This window comes from Hippocampus guttulatus, chromosome 9 (assembly GCF_054856545.1).
Source record: "Hippocampus guttulatus isolate MCC_2025c chromosome 9, RoL_Hgut_1.0, whole genome shotgun sequence".
NCBI lineage: Eukaryota > Metazoa > Chordata > Actinopteri > Syngnathiformes > Syngnathidae > Hippocampus > Hippocampus guttulatus.
The window spans coordinates 16,625,259-16,648,685 of NC_141269.1; the positions used below are offsets into that span (position 1 = coordinate 16,625,259).

At 40.4% G+C, this 23,427-nt stretch overlaps 2 protein-coding genes across 4 annotated transcripts; both read left to right on the forward strand.

The window, feature by feature from the left end:
* The first annotated feature begins 27 nt into the window (after window positions 1–27).
* On the forward strand, window positions 28–22,600 carry slc26a11 (solute carrier family 26 member 11). Of its 3 annotated transcripts, none has more exons than XM_086120688.1 (15): window positions 28–119; window positions 9,719–9,867; window positions 9,981–10,232; window positions 10,964–11,156; window positions 11,363–11,448; window positions 11,733–11,961; window positions 12,051–12,229; window positions 12,315–12,387; window positions 13,796–13,907; window positions 14,020–14,075; window positions 15,117–15,257; window positions 15,336–15,463; window positions 19,914–20,013; window positions 20,111–20,244; window positions 20,489–22,600. In XM_086120688.1, exons 3-15 carry the CDS (start codon window positions 10,020–10,022, stop codon window positions 20,591–20,593), a joined length of 1,749 nt encoding a protein of 582 aa, XP_085976814.1. In that variant the 5' UTR covers window positions 28–119; window positions 9,719–9,867; window positions 9,981–10,019; the 3' UTR covers window positions 20,594–22,600. The 3 variants fall into 3 exon arrangements, with proteins under 3 accessions (XP_085976814.1, XP_085976816.1, XP_085976815.1); XM_086120689.1 differs by having other exon boundaries at window positions 44–119; window positions 9,757–9,867; XM_086120690.1 differs by lacking the exon at window positions 10,964–11,156.
* Window positions 16,116–19,894, forward strand: LOC147200606 (uncharacterized). Its single transcript, XM_086119120.1, has 2 exons — window positions 16,116–16,144; window positions 16,580–19,894. Exons 1-2 carry the CDS (start codon window positions 16,116–16,118, stop codon window positions 17,277–17,279), a joined length of 729 nt encoding a protein of 242 aa, XP_085975246.1. The 3' UTR covers window positions 17,280–19,894.
* Window positions 22,601–23,427: the final 827 nt, after the last annotated feature.

The window sequence follows — 23,427 nt, forward strand, 5'->3', positions numbered from 1 at the left end:
CTAACCACGTGACCGAAGCCTTGTGACGTTTTTAGAGCCGGAAGGCTCGATGGGGATGCTTTTTGCGAAGTGTTTCGTGCACAACTGAGCGGCAAACGAAGACCTGTGCAATCGCAATTGTAAGATGGAACCACAATTATTGATTGGATTTCAATTTATGACTTGCCCGAATTTGTCTTTTGTCGTTTTTATGCTTCTGATCATATCACCACTTTTATAAGATGACAGTTTCAAAATCTTAGTCCCACTTTATTCGCGCTTTGTGCAGGTTGTATCCACATTTATCAACTCGATACCGCTCATGGAGCATATGTAACTGTTTGTTATGAAATGTTACGATAATTAACGCGTATAGACACTGTCATAACAACTGAGAGAGTTGTTGCTTGAGCGTGAAAGACGGTTAGCGAACGTGTCATGTGATTCTCGCGTGTTCAGTCGAACGTGTCATGTGATTCTCGCGTGTTCAGTCTATAAACGTTTTATTGTTGCTTAAGATTGTCCTTTGCCTCCGTGGGGATACCCGTTCAAGACCATCCGCCCGCAGTATCCACACCTATTGGATCTGCAGTTAAAATACAACAATCAGGATTCAGATTTGGTCATAATCACACCCACTTTATTTGCATGTTTTACACTAGTTTACAAGTTGTCCTGAAGATTTGCAGCTAGTTCACTAGAGGATGCCCATTATTGGCTACATGTCGACGAGTGAATCCAAACTAGTAAACTAGTTGCAATCGATTTGACCTTACACATTAACTAAACGGTTTCAAAATGTGAACAAGTTCACTAGTCAATGTAGAGATATCCAGTAGTTACACTAGTTGGGATCTATGGCAAGCCATTTGAGCATTTATTCCAAATCCCTGATATCAAACATAAGTGTGTTACACTAGTTCGATCTCCTTCAGCACTAGTTCGCACTGGAAGTCCTTGAAAATGGGATTTCTGATCACATGGCAGTTTTATTTGACGTAGTCTTATCGCGTGCTGCTGTGAAATCTGCCGCTCCTAGTTTTAAACGCCGGATTTTTAACCCTCGCACTGCTGGTCGTTTCTCTGATGCCTTTAATAACCTTTGCGTATCCTCGTCTAACACAGAGGAACTCACCTCTTGGTTCAACTCATCATGCTGTGCCATCCTGGATTTGGTGGCTCCTTCAAAAACTGTGCTCCCAGAACCTAAACCCGAGCCATGGTTTAACGACATTACCCGCGCAGCTAGGCAGGGGTGTCGCAAAGCCGAACGCAAGTGGAAAAATGACAAATTGCATGTCTCTTATCAAATTTGGAAAGACTGCTGGCGTAACTACCAGCTCACAGTAAAAGAGGCCAAAAGAGAATATCTGTCGGACCTTATTCAAGCTAACCGTCACAACCCACGCGCACTATTTAAAACAATAGATTCTGTACTCAAACCCCCTCTGCCTACTTGCTCGGATTCTTCACCCGAGATGTGCAACAGATTCCTTCAGTTTTTCATTGGTAAGGTCTCTACAGCTAGGACTCCGGTCTCAAATACCGCATCTGACCCCTCTGTCCATGTTCCATGTTCAGCTGTGCTAAATTCTTTTGAAACTGTGTCCTTGGCGCTTTTGGAGGATGTAGTTCGCCAGACAAAGCCATCTGGCTCCCCTTGCGACTCTCTTCCCCCGCACTTCTTTCAGGAGGTTCTCCCGAGTGTTGGCGCATCAGTCTTGGATATCATCAACAGCAGCCTCTCTTCTGGTGTAGTTCCCCAACAGTTTAAACATGCTGTGGTCCAACCCTTGATCAAGAAAGCTGGCCTTGATCCAGATGTGCTGTCAAGTTTCAGGCCCATTTCCAAGCTGCCTTTCATTTCCAAAATTCTGGAAAAAGTCGTGCACATGCAGTTGAAAATTTTCTTGGATGAACATAACATCTTGGAGGTCTTCCAGTCAGGTTTCAAGACGATGCATAGCACGGAGTCAGCCCTGTTACGCGTTTCTAATGACATCCTCCTGGCAAATGACTCTGGAGACCACGTGTGTCTAGTTTTATTGGACTTAACTGCAGCATTTGATACAGTGGATCACAGTATTCTGCTGTCTCGTTTGCAGCACTTGGTGGGCATTGGCGGCAGTGCTCTTGAGTGGTTTAGGTCCTATTTAGCTGACAGAACCTTCTGTGTCAGCCTTGGCTGCTCTGAGTCACGCACTGCTCCCCTGTCATGTGGTGTTCCACAGGGCTCAATTCTGGGGCCTCTGCTGTTCTCGCTGTATCTGCTCCCATTGGGTTCCATCTTAAGGAAACATGGTATTCCCTTCCACTGCTATGCAGATGACTGCCAGATCTATGTCCCACTGAGCAAGAAAGACGCCTTCTCATTAAGGCCACTCCTATCCTGTCTGGAAGAAATCAAAACCTGGATGGCACAAAATTTCTTGAGATTCAATGAAAAGAAGACAGAGGTGATATTGTTTGGTCCCAGTGGCCCTTGTGCATTCCATCCTGTAGACTTGGGCCCCCTGTCTCCTTATCTTAAGTCAACAGTCTCAAACTTGGGCCTTAAACTGGACAGTGATTTCAAACTCGATCGGCAAATTGGTGCCGTTGTTAAATCCAGCTTCTTTCACCTTAGACAGCTGGCCAAAATAAAACCTCTCCTCTCACATGAACACTTTGAGATGGTAATTCATGCCTTTGTCACATCCCGGCTCGATTACTGCAATGCCCTTTACTTTGGAGTCAGCCAGTCCTCCATTAAGCGCCTTCAGCTGGTCCAGAATGCCGCCGCTCGCCTCTTGACTGGTACTCGTAAGAGGGAGCACATAACTCCTACTCTGGCATCCCTTCACTGGCTCCCCATTCATTTTAGAGTTATTTTCAAGATCCTCTTATTTGTTTTCAAATCTCTGAATAATCTCGCGCCACCTTACCTCTCTGAGCTCATCCGCCCCTACACACCTGCCCGGCGCCTCAGGTCTGTGGACCAGACTTTATTAGAAGTACCAAGAACTAAACTGAGGCTCAGAGGGGATCGAGCCTTTTCTGTTGCTGGTCCCTCTCTCTGGAATGACCTCCCACTAAACATTCGGCAGGCCTCCTCGCTGCCCATCTTCAAAACCCTCCTCAAAACTCACTTGTATTCTTTGGCATTCGACTCAGCATGACTTAGATTTGTTCTTGGTTTTACTGTTTGGTGCTTTCTACCGCCTTTATTACCGATTTGTCTTACTGTTTATTGTGCATGTTAAATTGCTCCATGTACAGCACTTTGTATGCAGCGATGGCTGTTTGAAAGTGCTCTATAAATACTGTTGACTTGACTTGACTTGACTTGACACTCGGCCACACTAGTGACACCGAATGTCGAACTAGTTGCACAGAAATCCTCACTAGCCACTAATTTTTGGCAACTAGTGCCACTTTTGTCCAACTAGTGCTGACAAAATTCTAACTAGTGACACCTGGAAGCACACAAGCAGAGGGAACTTCCCAGCTAGTCAGCTTTTTTATGCCCTAGTGGCCCACTAGACCAAACTAGTGAGGTTCAAAGTCTTACTAGTTTACTAGTAAGGTTTAAAAAGTGTTAACTAGTGAAACGTGGATTGCTCTAACATGTTAACTAGTGGCCTATGATTTCCTGCACTAGTTAACTAGTGGGAGCTGAAATATCCACTAGTTAACTAGTGGAGGATAAAACATTGATAGTGCACTAGTTTAAGACCGTTAAAGCCTTGATATCCAACTAGTGAGTCCAAAAATGTTACTTGCTCACCAGTGATGCCCCAAATATCCACTAGTGCGACATTTTGACTTCACTAGTTTGACTAGTGAAGTCAAAATGTCGCACTAGTGGATGTCACCCTACTCACTAGTCAACTAGTTAAATGGTCATTTGATTTAACTAGTTAACTAGTGATGGCAAACTGTTCACTTGTACAACATGTGAAACACTAATGGCTCACTGGTCACACTAGTTACGCTAAATGCTAATCAGGAGGCAGGACAGTGCCAGAAGTGAACACCTCCTATTGGCTCCATAATAAGAGCACCACCGAGCAAAAAATGAACCCTTTAAAACCTGATTCTGAGCTTTCACAATTATTTACCGCCATTTGCGTAATATCTACAGTATACAGAAGGAATCAAGCAATTTTTACCAGTCAATGTATCTGTAGGTGATGTTTATTTATTATGTACACGGAGATAAAGAGTAATGGTACAGCTCTACAGTATCTTTCCACTTTTATATATGTATGCTATACTAAATAAAATTAATACAGCGCCATATAATGCAACAGTTCTGCAACATATTCTCCCTAAATAATGATGTGAATTTTCAGTTGTTGCTAAATCAGTTAGGATGCTATAATTTGTGGTGTAGATGCGGATTTAGGAGAGCAGGACAATATTTCGCATTGCAATTGGAGCAGCAGCTTGGTTGATGATGTCCCCAAACCGGCTCATCTATTATATTTGTCGTGCAATACAACGAAAATGAGCACAATTGAAAAACATAGGCTTCTTATATTTTAAAATAAAATAATCACATGTTTGCCGTTCTGGGGTTTCTACAATCATGAATGAAGGCATTATTTACAGCATCTTGACAGCAGTGTGATCGAGCAGATTAGATGGAGTAGAATTTGATTGGGGCTTCACTGATTTATTTCATACAATTCATATCCAAAACACAGTTGAAAAATATTTGATTGTTAAAATATTTAAATACAAGAACTATATCAAGAAATTAACAAAACATACACAGTTTTTTTAATGAGGAGAAAAGTCTAAAAATATATCACAGATGACAAACGTTGTGCCTCTCCTCCTCCTGTTCTTCAATGAAGCTGATCACCCTCCAGCTCCCGTTAGAAACATCGTGCTGCTGAAGGTGTGCCGGCAGAATGGTTGTGATGCAGGAGGTGCTGTGGACTCTCCCAGAAACGAGGACCTAGTTTAGTTTAGTTGTAGATCCAGTAAAACATAGTGCAAATGTTACATTATTTATAATGCACAGTTACAGTCTTGTGAATATTAAAAAATGTACTTCATGTAATGCAGGCAGCGAATAATTCAAACGAACTAAGGCGGCAAACAGAGCAAAATCATGTTCCAAACATTAACTTTAACTCTTTTTTAAATGTCAATTAGCTTGTGAGTAATAAGACAAAATGTGACTGTCAGAGCAAACGGCAGATTTGAGAAAGTCCTGCCGAAATAAATCTGCACCCGACTGCGACTGTCAGCGTTGAACTGCCGCCATTGCTGTCAAAGTCAGACACATCTCCGAAATCGTTGGAGCAGATTTTTAAGCAGGCTTCATCTTGATAAATTGACCACATATCTGACATTTACACCATAACTTTACCGCCTAAAACAATCGTAAAACAACATTTTGTGTAACAACAAGAGTAATATTTACCCGAAAAGCTTTCAATGCGTCTGAAAGTTTTCTCCTCCGTTTTTGTTGGGGCTTGGCTCGAAATGCATCATGATTGGCTGCCCGAAGTCCACGTGTCTGTCGGACGTGCTCTCATTGGTCTACAATACAATCACGGATGAATAAATACTCAGGGTTTGCCAAGCAAGCCCTTTGAGTATTTATTCCATATTGCCCACTAGTTCACTAGTAAGATCATTTTGAGGCTTACTAGTGAACATGTAAGCCACAAAACGCCCACTAGTTCACTAGTAAGATCATTTTGACGCTTACTAGTGAACATGTAAGGCCATAAATGTGCCCACTAGTTCACTAGTAAGATCATTTTGAGGCTTACTAGTTGACATGTATGCCCCAAAACGCCCACTAGTTCACTAGTAAGATCATTTTGAGGCTTACTAGTTGACATGTAAGCCACAAAACGCCCACTAGTTCACTAGTAAGATCATTTTGAGGCTTACTAGTTGACATGTAAGCCACAAAACGCCCACTAGTTCACTAGTAAGATCATTTTGAGGCTTACTAGTTGACATGTAAGCCACAAAATGCCCACTAGTTCACTAGTAAGATCATTTTGAGGCTTACTAGTTGACATGTAAGCCACAAAACGCCCACTAGTTCACTAGTAAGATCATTTTGAGGCTTACTAGTTGACATGTAAGCCACAGAACGCCCACTAGTTCACTAGAGACGTTCGTGTTTATTCAACTAGTTAACTAGTGGGAGGCATTTTGTCTCACTAGTCAGACCAAGAAATGAACTTGCGCAAGGTTTGACTGAACATTTTTGACATTTTTCCTACATGTTGGGCTTTTCTTTTCACTTGTTGGTGTTAATCAGCACTTGTGAGCGACTGTGCACAACGAGTGCAACAAATATCTAACATGTAGGGATTTTTGTTGCACTAGCTCATGTTTTTGGCATACTAGCTGGCATGCACATCGCACTAGCTAAATAAAATTGCTTACTAGTTGACATGTGTGCACAACTAGTGAACTTGTAAAGTTTTGTAACTGCCAAACATGTAAACTAGCCAAATGTGATTATTTCACTAGTAAACTAGATGTGTGCACATGTCACCTAGTGCCCAGTTTTGTCAAACATGTTCAGTCAAAGTCTATACATGTTCAGCATTGAGCCTGACAAGTGAGACAAAATACGTTCCACTAGTTAACTAGTGATATGAAACTCTGTGTCACTAGCTCACTAGTGTGTCACACTGAACCCAACTAGTTTACTAGTGAGGAAACATGTGTATCACTAGTTAACAAGTACAGTGAAAATGAGCCCAACGAGTGTAACTAGTGGATATCTCTACATTGACTTGTGAACATGTTCACATTTTGAAACCGTCTAGTTAACATGTAAGGTCAAATCGATTGCACCTAGTTTACTAGTTTGGATTTCTGGATTCACTCGTCGACATGTAACCAATAATGGGAATCCTCTAGTGAACTAGCTGCAAATCCTCAGGACAACTTGTAAACTAGTGTAAAACATGCAAATGAAGTGGGTGTGATTATGACAAAATCTGAATCCCGATTGGTGTATTTTAACTGCAGATCCAATAGGAATCCTGCAGCCACATTTCTGCCCCACCTCCTCGTTATATTTTGTGCAACTAGCTTACTAGTGAGCAGGTTGGCATCCACTAGTTCTACTAGTGAACATTTTAGACCTCACTAGTTGAACTAGTGCGACATTAAATGTCACACTAGTGCAACTAGTAAATATTTGGGGCATCACCAGTGAACAAGTAACATTTTTGACACTCACTAGTTAGATATCAAGGCGTCAAGGGGCTTTAACTAGTAAACTAGCTACTGTTTTAACCGCCACTAGTAAACTAGTGAGTATTTCAGCTCGCACTTGTTTACTCGCGCAGGAAATCACGGGTCAGAAATTCACATGTTAGATTAATCCATGATTGACAAGTTGACATGTTGCTGAAAATGAATGACTAGTTGGAGTTTGTATGCAACTAGTTCGACAAAGTGTGTCACTAGTGTGGCCGAGTGTCGAACTAGTGTAACACACTTATGTTTGATATCAGGGATTTGGAATAAATGCTCAAATGGCTTGCCATAGGGATCATTTTCACTTTACTTGTTAACTAGTGAGACACATGTTTACTCACTAGTAAACTAGTTGGGTTCAGAGTGAGACACTAGTTAGCTAGTGACACAGATTTTCATATCACTAGTTAACTAGTGGAACGTATTTTGTCTCACTTGTCAGGCTCAATGCTGAACTTGTATAGACTGATAAAATTGGGCACTAGGTGACATGTGCACACATCTAGTTTGCTAGTGAAATAATCGCATTTGGCTAGTTTACATGTTTTACAGTTCACTAGTTGTGCACACATGTCAACTAGTAAGCAATTCTATTTAACTAGTACGATGTACATGCCAAAAGTATGCCAAAAACATGAGCTAGTGCAACAACAATCACTAGATGTTAGATATTTGTTGCACACGTTGTGCACAGTCGCTCACTAGTGCTGCATAAACACCAACAAGTGAAAAGAAAAGCCCAACGTGTAGGAAAAATGTCAAACGTGTTCAGTCAAATCTTGCACAAGTTCATTTCTTGGTTTGACGAATGAGACAAAATGCCTTCCACTAGTTAACTAGTTGAATAAACACAAGTGTGTCTAGTTGACTAGTGACTCACTCTGGACAACTAGTTTACTAAAAAGAAAACATGTGTTTCACTAGTTAACAAGTGAGGTCGAAATGAGACCAACCTGTCCAACTAGTTAAGCAAACTAGTGACCCTTTTGAACCTCAGTAGTCAGCTAGTAAGGTTGGGAAGATCCAACTAGTGGACATAATATGCCTTACTAGTGAGCTAGTGATAAATTTTTAAACTGACAAGTTAACTGCTAAGGCCAGAACACCTTAACTGGTGTACCCAGTGGACATTTGGCTCTGACTAGTGAACATGTGAACTGTAACGTGATCATTCATGTCTCAATTGCTACTCAAACACCTACATGTTCACAAGTGGCCTGCATGAAAATGAAGCAGGCGGGACAAGAATTTTGATTGGTTATATTCAGACAATAAATATTCAGTCTTAAAGCATTCACCCATAAGAGCCCGGCTCATAATACCTGAAAAAAAAGTAGTGATTTTATAAAAACAATTCATACTTTTGATGAATCTTTTCTGTCTTTCTCCCTCTATATATACAGTGAGGTGCAAAAGTAGGTACACAGTCATTAAAAAATAGAACACACGCACAATACTTATTGTGTATTAATTATAAATATATTAAATCTTACAGTAAAAATATATTCATCGTATGTACCGATGTGATACTGCCCGCAAAATGGTATAGATAAACACTTGAGATACTATACAGTATGCAAATGCATAATGACCAGTGGGTGTGTCATGACTCTGTCCTGTCTGTCTCCAGCAGGTGGCATTGGAGGGTCGTCCCCTCCCGTTCCGCACCTGGTGCGAATAGTGTAATGTCATCTCTTCTCGCCTGTTATAAGGGACTCTAACCTTTAACTGCCCTCTTTAGTTCATGTTCTCTGGTGAAAGTGGTTTTTGCCTGACGTTTTGTAAAGAACCGATCCAAGGACGTTTGCTTTCATCGGCTTTTGACAATCCTTCGAAAATATCCAAGGCAAACATCAGCAGAGTGAGCGATCGCCCGACTGGTGAACACTTTTTCGGGGATTCACATTTTCGTAACACTAGCGGAGACCTCGTGGCCCGAGAGGCGAATGACGAGGACACTGCTTAAATAGACATCTTTCTATCGGCACACACGGTAGAGGTCCCTCTTAGCCAATGGGATGCCAGGATGATACTCGGGAATAGCCAATGGCAGAGCAGCTATAAGTGTTGAGTCATGAAACTCGGAGCTGTGACGGGCGATCCATACTGTATTTTTACCTTTCGTATCTTGAAATTTCTTGCGTAACAAGTAGAGGTAGCGGTACGTAGAGGTACCAATGTATTTTGAAATGGACAGCCAATAGGAAACCGTTGCATGCGTTCGTATTCATCCTTATTTGCATGTAATGTAAGTGGTGGCACAAGTGCGCACATTTATGGCCTTACATGTCAACGGGTAAGCGCTAAAATGAGCTTACTCGTGAACTAGTGCGCACATTTATGATTGCCATAAGACACTGAAACCCTGTGTGCTTCAGTACCCCCCTTCTCCAATGTGTATTTGCTATGTCCACTTCTGTGAGGTGTCAAATGCAGAGGTCAGATTTCATTCACATGTGTGTACAAATAGAAACGAGTCTTCTTCTTCACATCTGCTTTGTGCTTTCAGTGTGACGAAATCGACAAAAATAGTGAGATCTTTTTCAGAATGCACATCATGTTCCTAAAGAGGTGCCACGAAGTTAGAGGAACACATCACCAGTCCAATAACAACATGAGTGACATATAAAACAAAAGGAGGAGCTTTCATCTTTCTGCGTAAGTGGATTTGATATTGTAACTACAGTACTGTACCAAAATTTAAGGTTACCTGTATTTGCATAACAACATTTCCCTCCACTTGTGACTTCTGACAACAATCACCTCTGCAGATTCTCCTCTTACACACACTACTCAACCTTTTCTTCACCATGGACCAATCTCTGCTACAAAGAGAGGAGAGAGAAAGACAGAGTGGCTGCTGCTCCAGCAGGAGGCTAAAGGCGTGGTTGCCTATTCTCTCCTGGCTACCCAAATACAAGCTGAAATGGCTTCAGATGGATCTCCTCGCCGGCGTCACTGTTGGGCTGACAACTGTTCCGCAGGCCTTGGCCTATGCAGAAGTAGCAGGCCTTCCCGTGCAGGTCAGTCCTATCTATTGGATTGGATTGGATACGCTTTATTGTCAAATGTACTGTATGTGTAACATACAGCACAGATGAAATTTCTTCCCTCTCAACATAAAACAAGACGAGCCGCTGCGGGTGTCCGCGCCGCTATCAAAAGAAAAGTTAACAAAAAAAAAAGACAAAATAATACAAAACAACACATGAGACACAGACAATCGTGCACTCTTAACCACTTTCCAGCATACACTTTGTTGTCTGAAGCAGTTATAGATGAAAGAGGAGCGAATCAAAGTGTCCTTTTCATATAAAGTGGTATATCCGATTTTCTGATTGAAAAAACAAATAAATTGGAATACACTTTTTTTTTTTTTTTTTTTTTTTACATTTAAAAACAATGGATATTATAAAAAAGTATCCAGGATTGCAATCATAAAACTTTCATGGAGTCCACGTCATGTTTTAAATAACATTTTAGTATCCGTAAATCATATCAATGTAAGAAGATGTTAGCCAAAAAACTGATAAAACAAGATAAATAAATATCAAATACAAAATAAAATGAAGGCATGAAGTTACATTGATGACGTCTCATAGCATCTTGGTGTCAAGGAACTATGTTGAGGTGCCACAGGTGGCAACCCACAAGAACCAAACTATGAATCTGTTTGACTGAATTTTATGAGATGACCTGATCATTTGATGCAGAGTTGCAGCCAATTTCAAGACAATCACGTTTGCACACACAGTACGGGCTCTATTCTGCCTTCATGGGAGGCTTCATCTACACCTTCCTCGGGACATCCAAGGATGTGACGCTGGGTCCCACAGCCATCATGTCCCTTCTTTGCTTCTCGTTGGTGGGGGGTGAACCGCACCGAGCTGTGCTGCTCAGCCTCCTCTGTGGTCTCATCCAAGCTTCCCTGGCGTTACTGAGATTAGGTGAGGGGAGGGAACCACTCAAGTCATGTGAACATGGAGTGATTTAATTTAGGAGCAGTTGACCTCACAAAAACAAGCGTCACATTCTGTCGAAGGATTTGTATCCATTACGAGCATGACAAAGAAATATGGTCTTACATTCCGCTGCGACATCTACTTTGCCACATTGCAGGTCCAAATGTAATGTGTTAAATCTTCCGTTGCAGGCTTTCTCTTGGACTTCATCTCATTCCCTGTTCTAAAAGGCTTTACTTGTGCTGCGGCAATAACAATTGGCTTTGGGCAGGTGAAGGTGAGGTAATCATTGTAATTGCACAAACACAAGGCACCAAGCAGTGAAAACACACTAACGAGAGCAATAAGAAAATGCCCTCCGAATGCCCTCTAGCAATAAAGTTAATTGAGCCAAAGTAACAAATTAACATACGGTTAGCTGAATAGGCGTCGCATTATTTCATGGTTCATCTGATGATACTATACAAGAATTTTTCAAAGGCTTTCCGGAATAATGACACATGTGACATTAACAGTTAATTTTCCCCCTGGCCTTTTTCATATTTAAAATTCTATTTCTAGAATATCCTGGGACTCCAAGATATTCCCCACGAGTTCTTCCCACAGGTTTACTACACATTTTACAAGATGGCCGAGGCTCGAATAGGCGATGTGGTCCTTGGTCTGCTCTGTGTAGCCTTGCTGATCATGTTGACGTCAATGAAAACAAGTCTGGAACCCGATGATGATGGTGATGATGCTCCCAGTTTCCCCAGAGCTGCCAGAAGATTTGTGTGGGCTGTTGCTACCAGTCAGTGCCAGTGTACAACACTCCCTTCATCTGGCCTGCAGCGTGTCTGCACAACAGTTCTCCTTCAATGTCTTTTGTGTTTTGATCAGTGCGTAACGCCCTCGTCGTCGTGGCCGCATCTTTTTGCGCCTTTTCGTGTGAAGCTTCTGGCCTTCATGTTTTCTCAATCACTGGGAAAACCTCCCAGGGGCTTCCACCCTTCAGGCCCCCGCCCACCTCAGACACCACCGCCAATGGCACTGTGGTAACGTTTGGAGAGATTGTGGAGGTAAGGAATCCAGGTGAGGGCGTGACATGTTTTTTTTACCATCTCACGGCTGATGTCTTTTGTCTTCCTCTTTGTACGTGCACAGGGCTTTGGGGGAGGTCTAGCTGTGATTCCTTTCATGGGATTGCTGGAGAGCATTGCAATTGCAAAAGCATTTGGTGAGTTTTTGTCAGAGATGCTCATTTGGACAGTTGAACAGAGACTCGACCAGGAACAGCTTGTCTTTCACTGCCAGGCAGGCGGTACGATTCTTGAAGCCGCGCTAACTCGTGCTCGCTTCTCAAACCGAAAACCCGAACTTCTCGCAGCTCCTGCTGGCCTTGATAGACAGTTTATGCAAATTACAAGTGACCATATCATATTTCAATGATACTCCCCTCAGTGGACACCTGGAGGCCAAGACACTTCCCTGGTACAAGTACCAACATCTTCCCATGAACTGATACATCTGTAACTTTTGCTCAAGAACATTTTATTATGCTACAGCATATTCTGTCCTCCCTATCCGCCCGAAGTTGAATCTTTCTTCATAACTTATCAGTTAACAAGCTCCTTGGTTCCATTCACCTCAAACTGACCAGCTGTATGAACACACACGTTCGAGGTTAATTAAGCATATAACGAAATGAAAATTTTAAACACGATAACGTTGTATTTGTGTGTTCTCCATCAGTTTTCCAAGTGGACAATGGTTCATGTTGGTATCTCCTCCGTATCCTCCGTTTTCAAGTCCACTCATCCTCACGAGGGTCGCAAGCATGAGGGAGCCGATCCTAGCTGTCTCCGGGCAGTAGGCGGGGTAGACCCTGCAATTGCAGTCTACAATATCTTTGTTAGTTAAAATGATTGAAATAATATGTTGTAGACCTGGATTAGATGCAGGATGCTTTTGTATTCTTGCATTTGGGATTTTTTCCATTGTGAGACAAATAAAGGTTTTCTTATCTTATGAGGAAACAAGAACCATACTGCAAAAGCAGCATACGCAGTGTCTTTCCAAGATGATTCCAAAATCATGCACGGCAGGCTGATTGAACATTCTAAATTGTCCCGAGGTGTGAGTGTGAGTGCGGATGTTTGTTCGTCTAGGTGTGCCCTGCGATTGGCTGGCAAATGGTTCAGGGTGTCCCTCGCCTACTGCCCGAAGACAGCTGGGATAGGCTCCAGCACCCCCGTGACCCTTGTGAGGATAATGGATGGATTAAATGTAATTTGAGCAAGTTTGTTATTTCAGAAGTGGGTATCAAACTGGTATCCCTTCGCAGTAATCAGTAGTCAAGAGGTATCTCTCAGCTTCAAAAGGTTGGTGACCATTACTCTAATAAAATAGAAGCAACCCCCCCCCCCCCCCCCACCACCACCACCCACCCCCAGCCAAGAGAAAATTCAAGAGTCTAATCAGACAGCAAGTGTATGATATACAGGACCCTTACACATGAATGTATAAAAAATTCATCTGTGATTGCATTAACAATCTCAATTTTACAGGTGTCGTAGAAGGACTTTTCTATTCAACACGATATTTGGGCCAGTGCTCTCAACCTTTGCCTTCTTGTTTGTCCTTAGCCAAGCAGAACAACTACAGAATAGATACTAACCAGGAACTGTTGGCAATTGGTATGACCAACGTCATGGGCTCCTTTGTCTCAGCATACCCTGTAACCGGCAGCTTTGGCAGGTGTGTGTGTGTGTGTGCGTGTGTGTGTGAGAGAGAGAGAGAGGAAGGGAAGAAGAGAGGAGAAATAAACATGGACAGTGTGTAAAAATGTATCTTTTGTCATCATGTTTAGGACTGCAGTGAATTCACAGACTGGGGTTTGTACTCCAGCTGGAGGGATTGTCACAAGTGAGTCTACACCTTTTTGCATTGATGTATGTTAAAAACGTTATTAAATCAGTCTTCAACAGCGCATATGCTATATATTGTTTGTTTGTTTGTTTTTTTAATATCCTGCCCACCTACACTGTCAAGTCCATCTCATTTAATGAGAACCAAAACAATATCTGAAAATGCTCCGTTTTGGTTGGACACCACTGTCTAAAACAAGCTTGATAACGATCCTGAACGTTTGAATCATGTGTGTTGGAGAAGGGAAACATCTAAAACAGGCTGCATAGGGGCTCTCGAGGACCAGACTCGGGCACCCCCTGGTCTAAACTACAGCCACAACAATAAACACATCTTTTTTTAATTGTGAATTAATACCCCCTACTGAACTGTGTAATGCAGAGCATGATAAAACATATTTTTCTATAACTTTTCATTACACCTCAGTGATAAGACTGTGCGGGTGGCTATATTGCTACGGCTGATCGGTGTATGTCTATTAATCTGCAGCTCGTAATGTGTCGAACCTCCATAGTCATCTCTTACGAGCTGTCAGTTGATTCCACTGAAATTGGTTGAAGTGACATGGAGAATTGACTCATTTTAACTCAATGACCTGAGTGACCTCACTGTCACGGTCCAGAAAGCCTTTGAGAAATTATGAGATGTTATACGAATATAGTAAATGAAGAACTCAAACCTCTAAACGGCCAGAGCGCTCGACAAGGAAAATGTAAAAAAAAACTTCTCAACATTAGAATGACAGTTCTATTTCTGGAAGTTCAGTTAACAATTGAAACCGCTGACGAATGCGTCTAAACATGCTTTTGCGCAGGGTCGACTCACCTTCCCACACCTAAATGCTTTTCCTCCCGTTTAGAATTATATACTGTATATTGTTCAAACAGCTCTTCCAAAGCTACTTTCACTTATTGTATGTTAGCTTTGATCCTGAAATGTTACCGGTACTCCGGTTTTATGTGAGTCTGATACATGTTAATTGTTAGTCTGGCCTGAAAAAAACCCAAAAACTTTACTGGTATATATTTGTTTTTGCAGGTGTTATAGTGTTGCTGTCTTTGGCGTTCCTCATGCCGGCCTTCTACTACATCCCAAAAGCTTCTCTCGCTGCTGTTGTCATCTGTGCCGTCACTCCCATGGTTGACTATCGTGTCGTGGCTAAGATATGGAAGATACATAGTATGTTTTTCTGCATTCGTACACAGTGTACTTTCACAGTTTTACCTCACTCCCTTTTTTTGCTGTGTCATCCCGAAGAGCTTGACCTCCTTCCCTTCATTATGACCTTCCTGCTGAGTTTCTGGCGGGTGCAGTATGGAATCATAGGAGGTGTGGCTATATCTGGAGCCATACTGATGTACACCATGGCTCGACCTGGAATAAAGGTATTCCGGTGCAGTAGCCCTTTTGTACCATTGAGCGACATGTTTTGGAACTCTTTTCCCCCCCAGAAAGGATACAATTACTCTGGAATCGATTGATTAGTTCCTTGTTTGGAACTAATCAGTCAAATTGTTACTCAGGGCAGCTTTGTGAGTGCCGTTAAATGGTGTTTGCGTGTGAGACAGCCAAGCAGCCGGAGGAAGCACATTTTCATTGTAAAAAGACAAACATGTTTGAAGCCGTTTCATTTTTAATTTGTTGAGGTTGTTGAAAACTGATGTTACAGCATGAGTTACTTTGCAAGACGGGAAGTGACTTTTATTTCAAATCCGGGGCAGTTTACAACAAAAGAAATTTCAAGGCACGAGAACCATCTTCATATATAAAAAGAGAAGAGATTGTATGCAATTTCCCCACAACTTAAAACAGCGCCCAAGTGTTTTATGAACATGTCTGTGACATGCTTTTTCTCGACATATCTCAAGAAACAAGAATTACATCCCACCATACACGCTTATACATTTTTGGTCTTGCTAAAATTAGCCTGTTTGAGAGGGCAGACCTCTCTCATGTACTGTTAAGGCTGCCCCATACTGCTGGGCCAGTGGTTCGTCCCAGGGCTGATTTACTGTGGCGACCCTTGACAGGGCAAAGATGCACCTTCTTTTGAGGAAATGTTGCGAGTAAAATCAGTATTATTTTTAACCCCAGCGATACTGATAAACCGCTAACGCATTTCTTGGTAGCATTAACTCTACAGTATGGATAGTTTTTTTTCTCTCCTTGTTGGATCAAAATCCCACATGCTGCGTCAAATCCTCAATCTCATGAGTTTGGGTTTAAACAACCCACGATTTGGCTCTGTCCATTTTGGGCCCAGTGTTGGATTGGCTATTTCACCCAATTTGGGTTACTTTTGACCCAGCAGTTTTCAGGGTGTAACAGCAAAACAGTCGAGGTGTTATTGTTTATGTCAGCCTCTGGGTTGCAATGTAGAGGCAGAGGAGATTAACCTCCTGTACCTTCTGCATACCGTAGAGAGAATAATGGCTCGAGTGATTGGGACTGGGATCAGAAGACAAAATACAGAAGAATTGTTGCTGATAATACTGGTATAGTGATAATCAACTATATCAGCTTGATGATGAAAAAACAAGTGAAATGAAAATTGATGGATATGAAATGTATGCAACTCATAGGGAAGACAAAAAAGGAGGGGGAGTTGCAATATATGTAGATAAAACACTGAAATGCACCAAACTTGAGAGCCTGACAAACACAACCGAGAATGTAATGGAATGTCTAACTCTTGAAATACACATTAAAAATGCATCAAATGTTATTATAAGCTGTGTTTATAGGACACCAGGATCTTGTCTAAACACATTTAATAAAAAACTGACAGATATGCTGATTTGTTCAAATGACAAGAAAACACGAATAATATGTGGCGACTTTAACATCAACTTATTAAACCCAAATGGACACAAAAAAACAACAGAATTCATAAACACAATGTATAGCAACGGTCTTTTCCCAGTCATTCTGAGACCCAGCAGAATAACAGTTGAACATAAAAAGGAAAGTGGACTCCTCATAACTGATATAAGTGACCATCTACCGGTCTTTGCAGTCCTATACAATTACTTCGATAGAAAAACAATACCAACTACCCACACATCAGAAATAAGACTCAGAACCCAACATTCCATCTCAGCTTTCAAGCTCGACCTAGACAAGCAAAATTGGTCTGAAGTCTACACAAACGATGACCCAAATACTGCGTTTGATGCATTTCAGTCAACCATTTCCCAGTAATTAAAGTCACCAGAAAGTCAAATGAACAAAGTAAGCCATGGATAACAAAAGGCATAGAAAATGCATGTAAAAAGAAAAACAATCTATACAAATCGTTTCTAAAATCCAGAACTAAAGAAGCTGAAACAAAATATAAGACGTATAAAAACAAATTAGTAAACATTATAAGAACTAGCAAGAGAGACCATTTTCGCGCATTATTAGAACAAAACAAAAGCAACACTCAAGAAATATGGAAAATCTTAAATCATGTAATTAGAAATAACTCCAATAAAATAGATTATCCGGAGTATTTTATGAAAGACAAAAATAGCATTATTGAGGAAACTGCAGAAATAGCAAATGAATTTAATGAATATTTTGTTAATATCGGCAGTAACTTAGCAAAACAAATTCCTGATCCAATAAATTCTTTTGAAATAGATAAATACATAGAAAAAAATCCTTCCACAATGTTTCTTACTGCTGTGACTCCAAATGAAATATTAAATATTGTAAAAACATATCAAAGTAAAAAGTCAACTGACTGTTTTAATATTGATATGTCAATAGTAAAACAGATTATAGAATTTGTAGTGCGACCCTTTACATATATATGCAACCTGTCATTTAAAAATGGTATTTTTCCATCAAAAATGAAAACAGCCAAAGTCATTCCAATTTTTAAAAGTGGGGAAAGACAATTCTTTACAAATTATAGACCAATATCACTGTTATCACAATTTTCAAAAATATTAGAAAAATTATTTTCTCGCAGACTTGACAACTTCATATGTAAATACATGCTATTAAGTGAAAATCAATATGGCTTCAGAGAAAAACGGACCACCTTAATGGCAGCAATGGAGTTTGTGGAAGCAATAGCTACTAATATAGATAATAAAGAATACACGATCGGGATTTTTCTTGATCTAAAAAAAGCTTTTGATACTATAGACCATACTATATTATTGAATAAATTAGAGAGATATGGCATCAGAGGCACAGCATATAAATGGATTGAAAGTTATTTAGAAAACAGATATCAGTATGTGCAGTTCAAAAACAAAAAATCCAATCTACTGAAGATTAGCCATGGAGTGCCTCAGGGGTCAGTGATTGGACCAAAACTATTCATTTTATATATAAACGATATCTGTAGGGTATCAAATCAACTCAAATCCGTCCTATTCGCCGATGACACAACCTTTTACTGCTCTGGAAAAAATATGAAACAACTCCTGAAAAATGTGGAAAATGAATTGACAAAATTAAAAAACTGGCTCGACAGAAATAAACTATCTTTAAATTCAACAAAAACTAAGTTAGTTGTCTTTGGCACGAGACCAATCAAAGACCAAGTTAAAATAAAGATAAATTCAATTGAAATAGAACGAGTCTATGAAAATAAGTTTCTTGGACTAATAATAGATACAAAACTATCCTGGAAGCCACACATAGATAACATAATAAAAAAAATATCCAAAACTATCGGGATACTCCACAAAACGAAGGATGTGTTGAGCAAGAGCTCCTTGTATACATTATATTACTCATTATTACTCCCATATATGACCTACTGTGTAGAAATATGGGGAAAAGCTTGTAAAACAAACACACTCCCTGTTTTAAAACTCCAAAAAAAGGCAATCAGAATAATCAATAGGTCTAAATATATAGAACCCACAAATCCAATGTTCATCAGATTAAACACAATGAAATTCTACGACTTGGTTGACTTCAAGATTACCCAATTAATGTATAAAGTACATAACAATCTCCTCCGCCAAAATATCCAGCAGCTTTTTGAAATTAGAGAGAGCTGTTATCATCTAAGGGGTACAAATCAATACAAAAAATCCAGAACAAGAACAAACATCAAACAAAGGTGTGTATCAGTAATAGGTGTCAACTTGTGGAACAAGCTTGAAACGGACCTGAAAATGAGCAAATCGTTGGAGGAGTTCAAAAACAAATTCAAAAGATTAGTACAAAAAAACTACATGAATCAGAATTAAAAAGATACATTTGATATACTGTAAAATATAGTAAGACAACCGTTTGTTCTTGTTTTGGATTTGATCAACTTATCAATTGTATTCAAGAAATGAAAATTATAATGAATATCAGAAAATTGAAATACAAAAGGAGAAAGAATAACTATATATATACAAACCAAAAGGTGTATAAATAGGATAGTATAGTATACATAAGGGTAAAAGCATTTGATGATATGTAGATTTTTCTTTTCTTCTTTGTTTTGAAAAATGATCTAAGCAAATTGCTTTAAAATAAGGGGTAGGACCAGATAAGTTACTTACTTCTTCCTACTCCCTTGAGCATACAACCGTGATGATGTGTGTTTTCTTCTTTTATCTACTTTCTAATTTTCCTTACATAATTTTTGTTTGACTTTTGTCAACCTGTTACTGTGTATACTATATATGCTCAATAAACAATAAACAAAAAAACAGTGATGGCGATCAATTATCAACATAATTAGTACCGACTATTATGACTACTGTACTGCAATACAGAAAAGATGAGGCAGACACGCTATTTGTTCACTCCATTTCTTCTTAACGAAAATGTTCTCACAGCATGCCTCTGCGTTCGTGATGACTGGTGTGTCTTCCATGTGCCTGTTGTGTGTAGATGTCAAATCAAGGTGTCATGCTCATTGAGTTGGCCAGCGGGCTCGGCTTTCCTGCTGCAGAACATCTGAGTCACATCATACATACACAAGCTCTACAGGGTCAGTGCTCAATCAAAAGATGAAAATCGTAAAACGTAAGAGAAGGAATGATCATTACAGTTTTTGTTGTTGTTGTTTTTTTCCTAATGTTCACCAGACTCTCCTCCACGGTCAGTTGTATTGGATTGCAGTCATGTCAGTGTGATAGATTACACAGTGATTCATGAGCTGAGTGACTTGCTGGGACAGTTCAAACGCCAAGATGTGCATCTAATCCTTTCCGGACTGCAGGTATACCCAATAATCTTTTCATGTAAGGAGTAAATTTTCAATTGTTACAGTTTTTTTTTTTGTTTGTTCGTTTTTTTGCGGATGATGTAAAGTTGATGGCTATGGATGGGCACTTAGAGACTGCATTCCACTGCTGATTGCGTGTCCATGTGTGACAGATGCTAAAGAAAAACCTTTTGATTGCTTGCTTGCTTTGTAACGCCAGAATGTGCACTGTGATGTCTGTTTTTGCTTCCCCCACCAGCCAAATGTCCTGGAGATTCTTTTAGCTGCAGATCTGGAGGGCCTCCGATATGCTGACGGTGTTGAGACAGCACTGCAGATGGGATCGGGGAACCTCAATTTATAATGCAGGAAATGTCCAGCCACTGCCTGAGGAAGTGATGTTTCCCGATGCACACTAAACTAAACGGGAGATCCTGCACGGACACAATAGATCAGGGGGAGAATGTGGTCTCCAAATACCCGCTTTACAGATCTGTGATCTCCCTCGACAACTGGACATCATCTGCCCATGGAGGTTCCTTATAAATGTGCTTTGTGCACTTCGATTTCCTGCATGGACTTCAGCAAATGAGTTTCTTCTTCTGCCATGTCAAGGACTGCGCCATTTAAGGTTACCTGAAGTAATTTTAGAACATATTTTTATGTCACAAGTAAAGTAATTAAACCAAATATTAAATAAAGGGCGGCGCGGTGGTCCAGTGGTTAGCGTGTCGACCTCACAGTGCAGCGTCGTGGCTTTGATCCTGCCTCCGGCCTCCCTGTGTGGCGTTTGCATGTTCTCCCCGTACCTGCGGGGGTTTTCTGCGGGTACTCCGGTTTCCTCCCACATTCCAAAAACAAGCATGGCAGGCTGATTGAACACTCCAAATTGTCCCTAAGTGTGAGTGCGGATGGTTGTTCGTCTCTGTGTGCCCTGCGATTGGATGGCAGCCAGATCGCTTACTGCCCAAAGACAGCTGGGATAGGCCCCAGCACGCCCCCGCGACTCTTAAGAGGATAAATCGGTTCAGAAAATGGATGGATGGATGGAAATTCGACAAATTAATCATTTTCCCCAAGTGATACCCAGACGGGCAACACACCCGGAAGCGTGACGTCACTTTAAGACAACAATAGCGCGGCTCTCTATGGAAAGTGTACAAAGCCAGTCAGAAATCGATTCAGAAAGTGACGTTTTAAATTTAGCTGAGGGGATTCAGATGTTTGAAGAGTTGGAGGAGGAGGAGGAGGAGGTTGTTAGCAAGATGTATATTGGACCATACGTGTACGAGCAGGAAAATGTTATGCCCAAACGGCCGGACACGGAGTAGAGACGAGACCCATTGGAATTGGAAGAACAGTTATTAGTCTAGCGTCATTGTTTGCAATTTAATGCTGTGCCGTGCTTTAAATTGCGCACGATGGAATGACCTACTTGGTCCATGTATTCCCGCTAGCAAGGAGAGCTCAAGTCATCGTGGTTTGATGTCCTACATTGTCATTGCTAAGGTAATTCTGTTGAACCTACTCCCTTGAACATAATAACTGTGTTGAATGAAGACTGATTTCTTTCTTTTTTACTATTTTATTTACCTTATTTTCTCTCAAATTATTATGTTCAATAAACAAACCAAACCAAACCAAATAAACAAACCAAACCACTTGCCACCCTGTAAAAACTCCTGTTGTGTTTTCAAACCCATTTTCAAGGAGTTTGATGTGCTGCCAAAAGCAAATTGCTCACCAAGACATCTTTGAGCGAGAGTCTGACCTGCACTGTATTTGTTTACGGAGTACACTTGTGGGTAAAACACAAAGCAGCTAGTGCTACACTTCCTGTCATTTGCAATTATGTTCCATGTGGGATTTTGTATTGTAGCGGAATAATCAGAATGAGATTCCAGTAATGTTTTTACTAGCTGTCTGCAACCCACCAATTGAGCATCACTGCTCGAAGATACCGTGCATGACATTCCAGAACCATTTCTGGTGTGTGAGCTCAAAATTGTGTTGAACATTCTTGAATTCTCTCATGCATACACACATTTTTTTCTAATTAAACATTCAATTGAGATTGCTTCATTTCTATGATATTTTTGTTATAACTGGTTTGTATTATTCTGCCATTTTTATTTTTTAATTTTTTTTACTGCAACAGCAAAAAACATTTTCCCTCATGACGAATGATTTCTTCTGACAAAACTCAGGATGAATTATCATAGACTGGAAATACATGTTTGTTTTATTCAAAAGAATGTCTTGATGTTTTTGACACCACCTCTTAACCATATCTTAAGTTCATATCTGTAATGTGTTGTGCTTAGATTGTTCCGCGAAGATTTTGCAACTCAAGTAAAAGAAAGGTACGATACATTTGTATGAGTAGAATTGTTTTATTTTGAATATAGTTCAATGAAACATAATGCTTAATTTATTGTTTGCCAAGCACAAGATGGAAACTGAACAAATCGTTTATATATATATATATATATATATATATACACACACTCTCTCACACACACACGCACACACTACCCTTCAAAAGTTTGGGATCACTTACAAATGCCTTTCATTTTTTACAAATAAAAGCACAAGTGTATGGACCTTTTTTTAAAGTTTGGGGTCATTTGAAAATATCCTTATACCCCGTTTTATTAATGACGATAACGTTAAATTAATGAGCAAAACAGTTCTGGACATTGTTCGTGTTTTTTTAAGGAAAAAAAAAGAGGTATTGGTTTTATTTAAAGCATAAAGATTTTTTTGAGTGACCCCAAAACTTTTGAACAATAGTGTTCATATACACTTTTTTAAACAGCAACCCATTGCGTAGAACTCGACCATCCGCAAATGCAATCAATGGGTGTCCATTTTTATTGACCACGGTTGAACAGTTACATCCAAGCTGAAGTGACCCATTGAAAGAAGTGATTTTTCACTGTTTATTGCGGGGAGGGGGGTTGCGCAAAAGCGCAACGACCTTGTTTTGGCTGTGACCTATCACCACCGATAAGTGTTTGAGTGGGCGCATTTACACAAAGCATCCTTAGAAATAAAGTTATGACACCCGCCAATCAATGATTTGCCTTGTTGCACACTTTCGGTTTCAGTTCATGTTGCCCCAATTTACACTTACTGGAATGAAGAGTGCTCTTCGAATAAGTTACCAATTTACTTCAGATGAATTGCTCCCTTATG